The sequence below is a fragment of the Colias eurytheme genome, chromosome 4 (genome assembly GCF_061535395.1).
Source record: "Colias eurytheme isolate Ceu_HAF_F1 chromosome 4, ilColEury1 Martin Lab GWU primary, whole genome shotgun sequence".
NCBI classification, from domain to species: Eukaryota; Metazoa; Arthropoda; class Insecta; order Lepidoptera; family Pieridae; genus Colias; species Colias eurytheme.
Window position 1 is genome coordinate 2,869,963 of NC_142983.1, and position 15,778 is coordinate 2,885,740.

The 15,778-nt window shown below is 30.4% G+C and overlaps 1 protein-coding gene across 1 annotated transcript in view; it reads right to left on the bottom strand.

Moving 5' to 3' along the window:
• LOC149908804 (ATP-binding cassette sub-family G member 4) overlaps window positions 1-8,013 on the bottom strand; it is a 35,803-nt gene extending 27,790 nt beyond the window's left edge. Inside the window, exon 1 of the mRNA XM_090120373.1 lies at window positions 7,577-8,013. Within this exon, the coding sequence (XP_089976499.1) occupies window positions 7,577-7,829 (253 nt within the window). The 5' untranslated portion in view covers window positions 7,830-8,013. The remainder of the gene's footprint in view (window positions 1-7,576) is intronic.
• Between the last annotated feature and the right edge of the window lie 7,765 nt (window positions 8,014-15,778).

A 15,778-nucleotide genomic window follows, 5' to 3' on the forward strand; every position in this document is an offset into this window, starting at 1 on the left:
AAATGTAATAAAGTTCGTTTGCTGTATCATATAATAAAATAAGTTCGTGGGCTGTATCATCTGTAAAGGTTACATCATATGTATGGTTATCAATTGATAAATCAAAAATCCTGTTTATAAATGTGTGAAATTACAATACTAAAAACACCTAAAGATATGTGATTTTCCGCGGTGAGAAAAACGTATTACGTCAACTTAATGTCACCGGGGGCAATGTTATAGATGTTAATAATTGTGGACTTTAATCTCTCATATTGAAACAAAATAGCTTAGTTAATTTATATAAGTAGGAAAATCTATCTTCTTAATGGATGTATTAATATATAATTGGTTTTAGAAAATATCAACATTAATGCATTCAACTATTAAATGAGTGTTTTATGATTGGTTTAAAATTAACTAAGTTATCTATATTACTTATGTTGTCCTTTATGTTTTCACTTTTAAGCGTTCAGAAAGTGTTCATAATTTCCAAAAGATCTATGTTTACGAAGTTTTAAAAAAACAGGTCCATAGTAAAAATTTTAGTTACCACCTTTGAAACAAATGTTTTTTTTTTTAATAAAAAAAGTTAATAAAATTGAGATTGAATAGCCATAAAATAGCCTAAACAATAAACAGGTATAAGAACATGTTTAGAAGGCCATAAAGAATAAAGATATTGAAACTATGAAAAAAGTTAGATAATGAATTTTCAACAGAATTCATGAGGTGATACAAGACTATACACGTCAGCTGGTTATAAAATATGATATATTCAATATTGAGTAATAAAAAAATAGTTAGTTATCATTAATAAATAGTATACAAACGATGCGCTAATTGCAGTAGATACAATTTTCATAAGACACATGTATCACATATTTTTATCTTGAATGTTGTTTATTAAGCAGAACTTATTTAATTGCCCATTTAATTGGTCGTTTTAAAGAAACCCGACACCGGTGTGATTGTTATTAAAACAAGCCGTATATCACGCTTTATTATCACTACATAGTATAAAACAAAGTCGCTTTCCCTGTCCCTATGTCCCTATGTCCCTATGTCCCTTTGTACGCTTAAATCTTTGAAACTACGCAACGGATTTTGATGCGGTTTTTTTTAATAGATAGAGTGATTCAAGAGGAAGGTTTATATGTATAATAACATCCATTAAATAGTGGAGAAGTACTGTTATTTTTGAGGTTTCTAATGTGATGTCGTAACAAATTACATTTTTTCCGCTTAAATTGCAAACGCAGGCTGAACCCTACGAGTTTTATCAAAATAATGTACTAAGTATTATACACATTGAAAAGGTCTACAGAAAAGTCCGCGATGGTATATGTCTATCTCTTATGGATAACCCACAATAACTTTTTTTTGTCATTTACTTTTTACGACAAATAATGGCTAATTTTCGATGCGATTTTAACCAATACAGCATTAATCCTTAACCAATTAAATACCTTGAATACATTGTTCATTTAATATAGATCTATATGGCCCTTTACACCGTATGATTTAAGTGAATATTTTCGAAGATATTACAAATTTAAAAATTGCGGGACGTAGCATTTGCAGCGCTACAGGCCGGCCGCCCGGCTATCTATTTTATACCCGTGCGAAGCCGGAGCGGGACGCTACGTTTTTATATACAACGTTCACAGTTTTTCTGTAGTATTAGTATCAGCATTGCACCCGTGCGAAGCCGGGGCGGGTCGCTAGTTCATAATAATTCTTAGTTTTCATACTTTAATCTATTGAAATATTAGCAATGTAAATGATACCTTACTTGTTCTCTTTATAGGTATGTACTATGCCTTACTTCGGAAATATTCACAACTAGCTGTGCCCCGCGGTTTTACCCGCATTGCTCCGCTTCTTTTGGTCTTAGTTTGATGATTAATAGGTAGCCAATAGACTTCCTCGATAAATTGACTATCTAACAGTGTCATAATTTTCTGAGCGCGTTCAAGCCAAGTCAACAAACATATTTTTCAGTCTTTTATAAAATGCATATGTAATTATGTATCTAGACTAATATTTATTAATTTGGTGGTATAAAATCTGTTATTATACTTCAACCAATTATTAGATAATTCGTTGTTATAAATGAAATATTTAATGGATAAACATACACCCATCGAGATTCATTCATATGATGGATGAGAAATCTTCGGTTTTTATTCGTCTAGGATTTTTCAAGGTCAATTTTTGAGTTTGTTGTTTGTTGTTTTCTGAGTTTTTAATGAGTTTAATTTAGATACCTATATAATTAAGATAAATATACGTTAGTTACACCATTTATAATCCAAAACATTGAACTTGATTTTAATGAATATTATTTTTTTAGTATTACCTAAACTTGAATTAGGAAAATCACTGTTAAAATGCTAACCTAACCCATGTGAAATTGAGATGTCAGGTGTTTAGTACCTATTGTGAAGTCCCATGTCCCCTAGTGGGGTAAGGGGCAGATGCATTATACATCTGTTTTACTGATCGATTTTCTTTAAGGACAAGTAGGTGATCAGCCTTCTGTGTCCTACCAGACCAAGACATTTTTTTCTTCGTCTCCACCGGGAATCGAACCCAGGACCCCTCGGTGTTACGCTCACGCGTCAACCACTGTATACCGAGGAGGCAGGTGCCTAGTAACATTTAAGAAACAGTCATATTTCATATAAATATAACATAGTTAAGTTACTAATTCAACATTTTTTGTTAATTTTACGTCAAACAAAAGAATCTCGTTTTTAGGCAGTCATTTAAAAGACATCAAACAGGTAGAGTTACTATTACTACTTACTTACTACTTATACTAATTATTGAAAATATTTCTAATGTGTTTGACGGGCTATATTAATAATAATTATATATTTTTCTGTAATACGCCTATAGTTTTCGAAAAAGATATCTTAATATAACGAGTTATATGGTTCATATATATGTATTATAATGAAAAAATATACTTGTTTTTTATTAATAAAAAAAACTTCCATAGACAGGTATAAAAAACTTCTTGGGATCCGAGAAAAATGTTACTAAGTCGTAATTTATTATCTGTATGCGATTAAAAATGATCGATACAATTAATAAATTGTTTCGGCTTGGTAACAAGGTCATTATAATCATAAAATCACATATTAACTGATTACAATACTTAGATATCATTATTGCGTAAATCTTGCCAGGTCCTTCGAGTATTATAAAAGAAAATTTATGAAATATTTTTTTAATAATTATTACATAATTTTTGGCTAATCCTGTTAGTACACAGTAATTAATGTGAGAACATAAATCTCCTTGTAGCTGAGACCGGTAAAGAGTTATCTATACTAATATTATAAAGAGGAAAAGTTTGTAAGTATGTATGTATGTATGGTTTTCACGCATAAACTACTGGACCGATTTCAAAAATTCTTTCACCATTAGAAAGCTGCATCTTTACTGAGCAACATAGGCTATATTGCATTTTCAAAAAAATTAGAGATCCTTACCAAAAATGCAATAATGTAACCCAAGGTGTAAAAAAATCCTCAATAAAACTTCTGTCATCGCGTGCGCTATGGAATCTATTGAAGATAGAACAAAAAAATGTTCTACGATATTATAGAATGAATCAATATCTACAAGAAAGTCCGCGATACCATATGTCCATCTTCAGTAGTACTACAACAACTTTTTTACGTTTTCAAAGTAAATAGAAGTGCCGACAGTAATCAAACCATGTTATCCATACACATATATTAATCCTTATCCCATTAAATGATGTTTTACTATAGACTGTTTCAATACCAGCAAAATACTTTTTAAATGAAAAGAATTGGATATTCCATTCAAAAGATATAACGAATTTTTTAAAGTGTCAATCTACAGAAAATAGTAGGTATACTGTTCGAGCAGGCCGTAGTGCGGGGGTCACGGAGGAATTCTACCAATATGCGTCTTGACGGAACACAGTGGGGTTTTGGTCGGTAGGAATCCGACATAACCCACGGCCCCTCCCCCGGAGGCCGAGGGTATCTATGAAAGATTTCCCCACTAAAACAAAAAAAAAGGCCGTAGTGCGGGACGGGGTAAAGGTGATTTTCATGTGATTAAAAATTAAACCTATAGTCCGACCTATAGTAGACTTTTCACTGTAACGATATCGCTATGCGGGTGAAACCGCAGGGCATTGCTAGTATTTTATATTTTAATTTAAATAATAATCGAGAATATTAAAGAATATAAACGACATAGCTATTTAATATTTTCTTTTCATAATCATAGTCATTATTATTTATCATAGGTATTTCGAAAATTTAAAAATTTATCGGAAAATTTTATGCAATATTATAAGACTTGACACAGATATACTAAAAGCCTTAACGTGTCAAGCAAGTCTTTGTTATGAATAACTCGGCTGAATGAATCACAGTTCAAACTATGGACGGTACCGAAGTATCGTCGGTTGATTATATAAAATGTACTTAAGGCGCATACTGTAATGATTTTAAACTGAACACCACGTGTAAACTTCTAGCCGAAATTCTTAAAAAAATGTATTAAAATAGACAATTTTCTACATAATTTGATAAATGAAAATGTGAAATTTTATTTTTAAAATATAGTGTACCTAATGAATTTGTGAACTTATGTCCAACGTGGACAAAAAAGGGACATGCATATTTGCATCTAAAATACATTTTAATGACTTATTTACGGTTTTTATTTCATAAATTACGTTTTTTTTTATAAAATATTTGTGGGCGACAGGCAGCAATGCATCGCTGACCATTGTAATATTTTGTACTACGCTAACGCTAAGCACTTGTATTCGCCTTAACAAAAGCGTGAAATTCAAGTTACGTGTAACGCAACGTTCCTGTACATTCATACTGCATAAGGAAATAGATTTCACATTATTGTATCATAATTGTTGAAGCGATCCTTTTCAATGTCTTCGTTAGAAATAATGAAGATTATTTTTGTTATTTTAGAAATAATGTTTCTCAGTTACAATATAACGTTATTAAGGTTTTAGTTTTAAATATTAAATAATTTCGGATAACATAGTTACGACATGTAAATGTCATAATTTTATTAAAAACGAAATATAAAAACTAGTTCTCTGAATTTATATAGTTATAATTTGACGTTAAAATGTTAAATTATTATGTAATCGTTATCTAGCAGTTATCGCAGTGATACATTTTTTCAACCTTAATAGTGGCCAAGGTAACAACCACGACCTTCATAGTAAAATTACAATCAAAGATGCGAACTTATAAGATTATATAAAAGATGAAATACCATGTCGATTTATTCTCATTTCAGTTAATATACTGCATTCTTATCGTTGGTGTCAACGAACTGGCGAATAAGGTTGGAGAGAAATTAAAGAGAAATTATCCTTTTTTGGAAATACCTGCTATATGTGGGTATAAATATATAATGTTTATCATAATAATTATACAGGGTTTTCTCTCATGTATTTTTTATGTTTCATTAGAATGAAGTTGTATAAAGACTCAGAATTAGGTTAAATTTAGTAGGTATGTATTCAATTAATCGCCTGAAGTTCAGAATTCAAACTTTGCTCGGTATTTGTAGAGCTTTTAATCCTATGATCCCGTAAAATATTATAGTACATATTTGTAGTTATTTTAGAAAGCCCTTCATATATTTGACTCTACTGTTTTAGCTCTCAACTAGCTTCCGCCCGCGACTCCGTAAGCGCGGATGTCGATCTTCGCTTGGATGGGTTATTTCTCCATTTTGAGTAACTCTGACAATGACATCTTATAAATATCTATTGGACCCAAATACGGCTAAGCGTAAAATGACATCATGAAAATTTTTTTTAAATCACATATTTGGGTTTGGTATCGATCCAGTGACACCCCTGCTATTTATTTTTTCAATATTTTCAATGTACCTACAGAATTGACCCTTCTACAGATTTGTTATATGTATAAGTAGATTTTTACAAGTTTACAATGTTATTTAAAAACTCTACATTACGATAGAGTCATATCAAGACCATTATTTGTAATTTTGTAGAGCAAAATTACCAGGAAAAATGCTCTACCATGAAATGTAATCGATTAATTTACTAATAACTGTTAATAAAACAGATAAACATTGCGTAGTAATTCATGACGTTTTGTTTATCTTGGCTTACAGGAAGAGCTGTTATTATTGTAATCATTTGTGATGACAGAATTGTTACAAAAAAAAATTAGGTATTATAGCACAATCAAATTCTGTAAAGGGCCTCTGGGTGTTACATCTTAATATGGATATCTTCGTTTTGTGTTACTTGAATACATACTAAAAGATATAAAAACAATATTATAGGTTAATTATATGACTTGAGAACCTGAAACGAAATGCTCAAAATTCCTGAAAAACTAAATTAAAATTATAGACCTAATGTCTAGTAGGTATATTAATAAAATAAAATTAATAATTATACAATGTGTTAGAACTTAGATGCTTTGATCTTAATTATTATTAGGTCATCTATTAAACAGGTTATGCAAGTGTTGATATTATATTTAGATTTACGTAGAATTGAATGGAAATTTTTCAATGAATACACATAAAACATGTATTTCCCTGTAAAATATTGTATAATTTGATTCTTTTGGAATGTCATAAACCTTTGATAATTAAATTCAAGAGTATTACGATATAATATTTGAGTACTAACTCTATATAGAGCATGCAACTTTTGAGCTTTTGAGTTTTGAAGCAATTGTACGTAAACAACTTACTTAACTTTTTTGACAAAATATTTTTTTAACCCGCTTTTATTAGCTTCACTTGTATGTTTGTATGTTTGTTTTGTCGATTTTAGTTTGTTATGACGTCTTTAAACGGAAAGATTTTATTTCAAACTTTGTAGGTACACTTAGCTAGGATCGGTGTGGTTTTAGTTTTTAACTATCTATATTATTATTAATTATAATTTTTTTTGTATTTAACGATGTTTACAAACAATTCTTGCAACTAATAATAATTAGTAGTCACTGTGTTATGCTAACAGACAAAAGTCCATTAACAAATTGGTATGAGTGAACAATAAATAATTGATAACCGACGGTTATAAACTTAAGACGGTTACGATAAACGAAAATACATGATTAATAATACTGTTGCCCCTATTCTCTGAGGAAGTTTGATTATGATACGTAAACAAAGCGACATAGGCCTTACTATACGTACTTAGCTTTACTATGAGAAATGACCAAAAAATAATTAGGGCAAAATATACCTATATAAATACCTACTTGTTACCACAGTGAAGTTAACTGGTAACAACTTAACGTTAACCAGTTAACAGAACCAGTAATTAAGGTACCTATTTTCAAATTCAAAATGCAAATTCAATGTTTTTATCATTGTGTATGCAATAATTAAAAATATTCCAAGAGCGCAAACATTTTCAACTATCGAACGAATGTTATCATTGCATCGTAAAATTAAATAGTGTGAAACCACAAACAATGTTAGAAAGGATGTGGTTAAGTTGAAGGTGATAATTTCGATCGTTAGCGGGAATGCACTATTAAAACACGCAATTTGTGTAATAATGAAAACTCACCCTTATTAATTCCGAGGCTGACAGTACATGTTATATTACTGAACTGTATGTCCACTGGGTCCCTGTTGGGCACGCGGGAGAGGCCCTGCGCCTGCAGCTCCTGGGAGGGACTCGGGGCCTTATACGACGCGGACGCACGAGAGGGAATCGACGGCGCACTCAACGACGACCTCTCCAACGCTTCCGCACGCTCCCCATCGGCCTTATATATAACACTTTGATTCTCCACAATCTCGGCTCCGGCGAGCATCATTTTCGTATTTATTACATAAACGAACGCGCGTGCTGTGAGCCTTACGTCGCGCGAACGAATGCGCCGGCGCCTTGAATCGTCACTATCAGAAGCCTTTGTCTCCGCTCGGTAAATAATTACTCCGTTCGGTGGAGCTGCACATACGCTAATTTGTAAATAAACGCGCGTATAATGGTATTGTTATGTGACAGATGCGCCCGCGACTCATCACACAATGCTCTTTATTTTGAATGTGGAAAGTAAACAATGCGCGTTCAAACAAAGGAGGTGCGTCGTGACACTGAATGGACGAAATGCTTCCCTTCTCAATGTACATTAATTGCTTATATACATATATGTGACATCTAAAAATAACAAAGATTATAGATCGCCAATCGAGCAACATTGTTCGTTATCTCGTGACGACCACGTGTAAATTTGTTGTTTTACGCAAATGATCGCAAAATATCTTTATTTATATTTTCAGTGAGGTTTTTTTGTTAAGTTTATAAAGAGAATTAATATATTATCACACTATTTATTGTTTAACACTTTACGATCAGTTTTTTTTTTATTTAAGCGACATCTTGTATACTAGCTGTAGAGTTTTTTTTATTTGTAGAGATATAATTTCCATTGTGATTAAACAATAACTAAAAGCAATATTTTTTTTAATATTTGTCATTCATCAACAGATGGCGTTGAGAAAATTATCATTGATAAGATATTTATAAGATTTACGTATTTATTATCTGTGTAGTGTACATATACTATATTTTTATAAAGTAGTAACCAAAAATTAAAAATCTAGAAAACACACTTATGATTTGCTTCTTCAATTTTTAATTTATTACATCATTTTTGTATATCCTGGCTTAAAAATTAAGCAAATTCTCTTTAATGCATATTGTATTTAAAGAATTGAAAAAAATAATAAAATCTGATACTGCTAATATTAAATCTTATCATCTTAAATATTTAACTTCTCTATCTTGTCATATCCTTAAAATTTTAATCCACTTTGATACTTGCCAGTGAAATAATGAAATAATGTATTATCAGTGGCTATTATGATTGTACGCACCTACATTATTATTGTAGATGTTACTATAAATTTGTTTGCCTATGAAAATTGAAGTAACAACGAAAGTGAGTGAAATTTAAATGAAAATTTATGTATAGAAGAAGATTCATAAACACCAAATTCCGCCTCATTTTGGTATGCTAAGTTTAGTGCAAATTTCAAAGCAATAGGTACTTAAAAATATTACTGTTTGTTTATTATGTAGTATGTTATTTTATTGTGTATAAATTCACTTTTAAACGGATTTAAAACGCGAAAAACTCATATCGTTCATATGAACGTATCGTTCATACTTCATATAACGTTCATATGTTCATATCTATATGTATAGATATCGTTCGAAAAAGCTCGAAACTTCGAGATAAACAATTAAATACTATAATCGCGATTCAAATCAGTTTAAAAGTCAATTTTATAAGTTTAGGTAAGTACTTATATAAAAACTTCCAGCAAATGCAGATTGATGATGCCTGTCGTTAAAATTTCGCAATTATTCATCACTTAATTTTTGCCTGTCACAAAAATATCAACGTCTTAAGATATACGAAACAATTACGCCCAAGGTTTTGGATTAGACAATTATTATGAATTGATTTATTCCGAACCACTAGTTTTGAATAAATAGCTAATAGTCTTTAGTTGGATTCTCCCCTGGGTTCACACAGTTGGTTTATGGTGCACGCTACGGTCTACCATAAAGCAACAGCCGTGGTCTTGGTACCGCAATGGCAATCTTAACAAAAAAAAAGTTAACTCAAAGATGTAGAGTAGATATTAGATAAGTAATATTTTACTACGTAGAGAAAGATGATAATTATGAAATGGTAAGAAAATATACAATAAATGGGGAAAAATATATAGTCCGGGATACATCGCCCATTTTTGCAAGTGATTACTATCAAGCTAATTTTTCGTGAGTAGCTTTATTTTGATGAGATGCCCAATAATTTCATGTACAAAACTCTCGATTGTGGTAGCTACCAGAGGAAACAAGGATAAAATATTTTGATTTGATGGTTCTCAAATATTAATTACTAACTGAATGTTTTTTTTTGTTCAATCTCAAGATAATTATGTAAATTATTCGAAAAAATATTTGTCCTACAAAATCTATGGTTTGATCAAAGAGTCCACCTTTCCAATCTGTATCGATAACGAAGTCATCATAAATGATTACTAACCAGCTGATTTTTTTATTTTCACTTATTTAATACTTATATAATTCAACAGACATATTGTCCTACAAATTGCGTAATAAATATTTGAGAACCATCAAATCAAAAATTTTTATCCTTGTTACCTCTGTTGGCTACCACAATCGAGAGTTTCGTATATGAAATTATTGGGCATCTCATCAAAATAAAGCTACTCACGAAAAATTAGCTTGATAGTAATCACTTGCAAAAATGGGCGATGTATCCCGGACTAATATAAAAATGTTTGGATTAACATAAATAACTTTTTGGGAAGTATATTATGAAATTTAAAGTTAGGTACCTACTATAGCTAGTAGTACTAGCTACAAGAGGTTTTTATTTCATAAGTCTTGAATGCTTTGACTATGACCATAGACATGTATAATGTATATGTCTGTGACTATAACGTATTCTTCTAATTCACCTTTTTAATATAGGACAAATATGAATTACAAATCAAATTCTTGCATTGTTATGAATTTGAGTTTCCAATCCAAATCATTATATTTAAGTGTTTTTTAAAAAGGTACAGGTACCTACTTTGTTAATACTTAATATAATTGCATACCATAATATAGTAACCTCTCGTTCAGTTCATTGGTCACAGAAAATTATTTTAATTACTGAAATTACCTTTATAAATAAAAACATGTAAACCTCGATATATTGACATGGAGATCCGGTATTGCACGCCTCATAAGCGAAGCGTTGAGGTGGGTACTACTGTCACTTCGCGCAAAACATCTGATTTTACAAACTTAAAATGTCTTTATGTATCATACATTGCACTTGTAAGATAATACATACACACACATATGAAGAAAAAACACTATTTTTAACGTTCATGATATTTTTGATGTCATTTTTGTTATTTAAACTAGTTAAAAAACAGTTTAAAAAAGATCTGTCTTGGACGTCCGTGTGTCTGTATGTGCGGATCCTTTTTCTTGTTAACACGATAGCGACCGAAATACTTTACTAATCGAGTCTTTTTTTTTCTCTTACGCTTGAGTATGCTCAGGAATAGAACCCTTTCATTTTTCAGGGTCTGATTCGATGTGGTTTAATTGTTATTAAATAAACAAAAATAATAATTAATAAATATTTATTAAAAAAAAATTATGAGGCGTGCACTTTTGGATTTTCCAAATTATTTATTTTGATTTTTATAAAAAGCTACCGCGTTTTTTACGCTTACATTCGTATTTTTTATACCCGAATCCCTAAAAATAAATAGAATAATTCGTCTTCATAATATTATGTGATATAACATTATATCGAAATGTATTTAAAACAGGTACCTTTGCCGTGAAATAAAATTATTCGCGAATTTGTTTACCCAGTTAATTCCTCATTTCATTTTATTAATTCATTCAGAAACTGGTATAGAAACAGGTCATTATGTATTTTACTTGTTTTACTAACGCTCTTAGAATGCGATTATTAATTAGCACAATTAAAATTAATTGCTTTTTTATTACAAAGTTGCTGACCTACAACTGAATAAATCACACAGGAAAAAAATATTGAAGGCGTCCGCTAGTTTGATAATGTAAAAATCTCCGCGCTTTATAATATAGAGAAAAAACCTTGTTTTTATTTCATCGCCAAGTTTAACGCAATACAATAAATAGTTCCGGATATCTGAATTGTACAAGCTTACGCCCGCGGCTGTTTCTATGTGAATATTTTAAAAATAATTCTGAAAGTCTTTTCTAAAACATTTCTAAAGAACAGTAGGTATAGTGACATGATAGTGACAGTAGGATTAAAATTGTTTTGGAGATACTGTCAGATTATTTCTGTTATGTTTTTGTTAGTATAGGCAGACATATGACCACACTCCCATCCTAAGGAAACTGTTGACACTATATTATATCGTGTTGAAATCACAAGTACGGAGTCGATTAAATTACCCCTTGAAGTCCTTTTAACCATGTTGTATTTCACGAATCTAACAAGATATGCCTTCATTCAAAATATATCCACTATTGGAATCCATATATTACTTAATTGCCTATTAGAAAAAAAATGAAATATGATAATAACTATCGAGAATAATCTCTTCATTTTTCCGCCTTATAAAATATTGTTCTGACGTCAGTTTTATTAATATTATTATGTCAAATCTATATGATGTAAATACACGTTCTCGAAGCGACCATAATAGATAGTTTTTACACGCTTTATATTTATGCCTTGTTTTTGTGTATTGTTTATGAATCTGTCTAGACTATTCGGTTGAATAAAATAGCAATTATGGCTTAATTATGGAATATGGACTGGTTTATGTTTCTTAGCTATGCCTACAACGTCATTGCGATTTGATAAAGATTCCCTTTTTTATTTAATAAGTACAATTATTTTGCTTATAAATAAAGTCATTGAACTTGAACAAAACCAAAAATTATAAAAGTTGTTTTTTACCCTTCGGATATTTCATTTTTAAAGTATTTAAAATGTACTTAATACTTACTAATTATTTTTGTAATATTATGTTTTTTTTTCCAAAAACCGCAAAAATGGGACTTAAAAAATAGGTATGCATGAAAATGAAGATGAATGATACCTATATTATTATCACATTATAATGTTTTAACTTGAATTTAAAATGTATTATTATAATACCTATATAACGATGGCAGAATACAATTTAATAGTTGACAAAAATATTAGCGTCTAGAATTACTCGCAGTTCGCACATATTCAGTTATTTTTCAGTCACTTTTTGTAAAACCCCTATTAATAGATATTCTTGCAATAATTCCACCTCTCGCAGTTCGCAATTATTCAAGATAACCAGATAAAAAAAGGCAATATTTTAGGAGTTACCTACTGTATTGTTTTATAATTTATCAGATCTCGTATAGGCTCTCACGGTAAGGTCAATAAAAAACTGTTAACCACTTACTGCTTATTTTGACCTTGAAATAGACACATTCAAACGTATCAATTTCATAGCTACAGAGATGAAAATTAGATCATCCAGTTCAAGCAAATATTGTGAACCTGTTCTATCATATTATACCGTGCCAAAAGTCGGTTTAGATATAACATCAAAACAACAAAAATAAGCTTGTTACTACGTTGCGTTGGTAAAGAGATCAATGTGTAAAACGTTTTAAAACAGGTTTTTAATGATTTCAAGGTAATTAAAACTAATACTGATCCTGATATAAAGCCTAGTGGACACGCAATACACACATGGTTGTTCGATCAAGTTTTTTGCAGTAAATAGGTTTAGTACTACTAGCTAGTACAGCTAGCTAGCTGCTAGCATATTAGTTTGAATCAATTTTGAATCAACCTTACTTTGAATCAAACTTTTGATGTATTGATAGTAAAATATTTTTCGAATATACTAGCTTCAGTTATCGGCTTCATTCGCTTGGTACCCATGTCAAACATGTCAAATTTCATCCAAATTCGTCGTTTTTGTGTGAAGAGATAACAAACTTCCAAAATTCATCCATCCTCTTAAATATTGTCTTACATTAATATTTGTTAATTATAAGTAAATTAGTTATCCACGATTTTGCTTATATTTTTTGTGTTACTTTGATATTTTTTTCAAATTGGCCTGCAATTATTGCACAAAGAACTTTTTGCCGCTTCGAAAATCTGATTCGTTATTACAAAAAAAAAGGTTTTTGGTTACAGGTTATTGACTTTATTTAAGAAAAATTACTCATGTATATTTTTGTTTGCATGAACGGTTTAAAAACAATAGGTTTTTGAAATTCAAATCAGCATAAGGATTTTTCTTCGGATATTATCATTTGAGTAATTCCAATGTCATCAGAGGCTCTGTGGTAGGAAATATTATATTTAATAGAATTTGTAGTAAGTATATTATAAAGTAAAGAAATTAAAACTTAACTAGTGTTCCGCCTTGAATGTCAGTTTGTGCCAATTAAATAAAAATTTAGACTGTATATTTTCCTTTTAAAGACTCTCTTTAAACTTCAACGTACTGACCAGCACATACGAATTGTTTAATTAAATTATCCATGTTGATATTTATTGTATACTAGCGGTCCGCCCCGGCTTCGCCCGTGGTACATGTTTACGTTTTCTCTACATAAGAACCATCCTCGTACTTCAAGGAATATATTAAAAAAAGAATTATCGAAATCGGTTCAGCCGTTCTCGAGTTAAGCGCTTACCAACACATTTTGCGATTCATTTTTAATATAAGAAGATAATGGAGAAAAACATTCAGTGCAGCATCGAGCCTTCATTTATGATGGTTTTACATTATTTTAAAATGTTATTAAAGGTGCCGAGGGCACCGAAGTGCAGAAAATAAATTAAAATAACTTGTCATTTGTTTTCTGGTTATAAATTGACATTTGAAATAAAAAAGGATCGTTTTTAAAATCGTCGCTGCATTGTCACAAAAAAGAAAGAAATATTATTTTAAAATTTGCAAAGCTTTTCCCCACAAAGACTAGTTTTATTGACCTTTCTACAGGTCACATTTTATTTGTTTTATGATTTTATTATGTTTTTATATAAACGTAATTTGTTTATAAGTACAGTTTCCTGCTTATTGTCAAGGCAGTAAGGATTGGTAAGTTGATTGCAGAATAATGAATATAGTTCCGTATTTATTTACGTTGTAGTTACGATAATTATTATTTACAAAATTTTATTAAAATATATTCTGATAACTTGCATAAAAGTTTTCCTGGTATTTTTTGCTGTAATAATTATTGAATGTAATATATGTGACCGAAGTAATAAAATAGGTATTATGCACCTCTTTGTATTTTGATTTCTTTTTGAATATAATTTCCTGTATTTTTTCTCGAATGTGATAGCATAAAGTACATATTTTAGCAAAATCAGATGATCAAAACATTAAAAGTTTAAATATCTTTATTGAGTACAAAAATTAAGACAGTACAATTACAGTGTGGCTCTGTCTTCCTAGCTAGGAAAATCCTGTGTTATTAATTTAATTGTTTCAATAACAACTTAACAACCTGAAACCACTTAATAAACAATTATAATATTAATTGGATGTCCATCGTTTAACAGCAGAAGACGAAAACGTAAAATTATTAAATGAATAAATGGTTTCATTTCATTCATTTCAACATCTCATATGTCATGAACCTATTTTAACAGCTCTAAAATCAAAGGAAAAAATATAATAAAAAAATTAAAAAGAGCGTGTGTTAAGCCGAGCACACGTTTCGGTAGTGAAACTTCTTTGGTAAGATTCAAAGATATCAAAATCATCGCCTTACTCCGTGATGTGACGGTATTGCCATGATGCGACATTGAAATTTTACTCTTATCGCACCTAAAGAAGTTTCACTTCAAAAAACATACTAAACATCATCAACTCATATTTTCTGCCCCTTGGCGCAGGTGCAGGCTTCCGATGAATATTTAGGCCATAATCTATACATGGTCCGATTTCAAAAAAATTTTCGGTGTTAGATATTATAAGATAGCCTATTTATCATAACGCTAAGACCAACAGGAGCGGAGCTAAACAAAAAAGGTGAAACCGCGGAGCGCAGCTAGTAAGTAAATATTTATGGCGGATAAGCCAGGGGCCGGAGTAACGCGGTGTATACAGAAAGAATATAGAATTATTTATTAGGCACTGGGTACTTATAACATCAAATTATTGATTTTGGTTATTTGAATTTTGAACTAGGTATATGTATAATGTA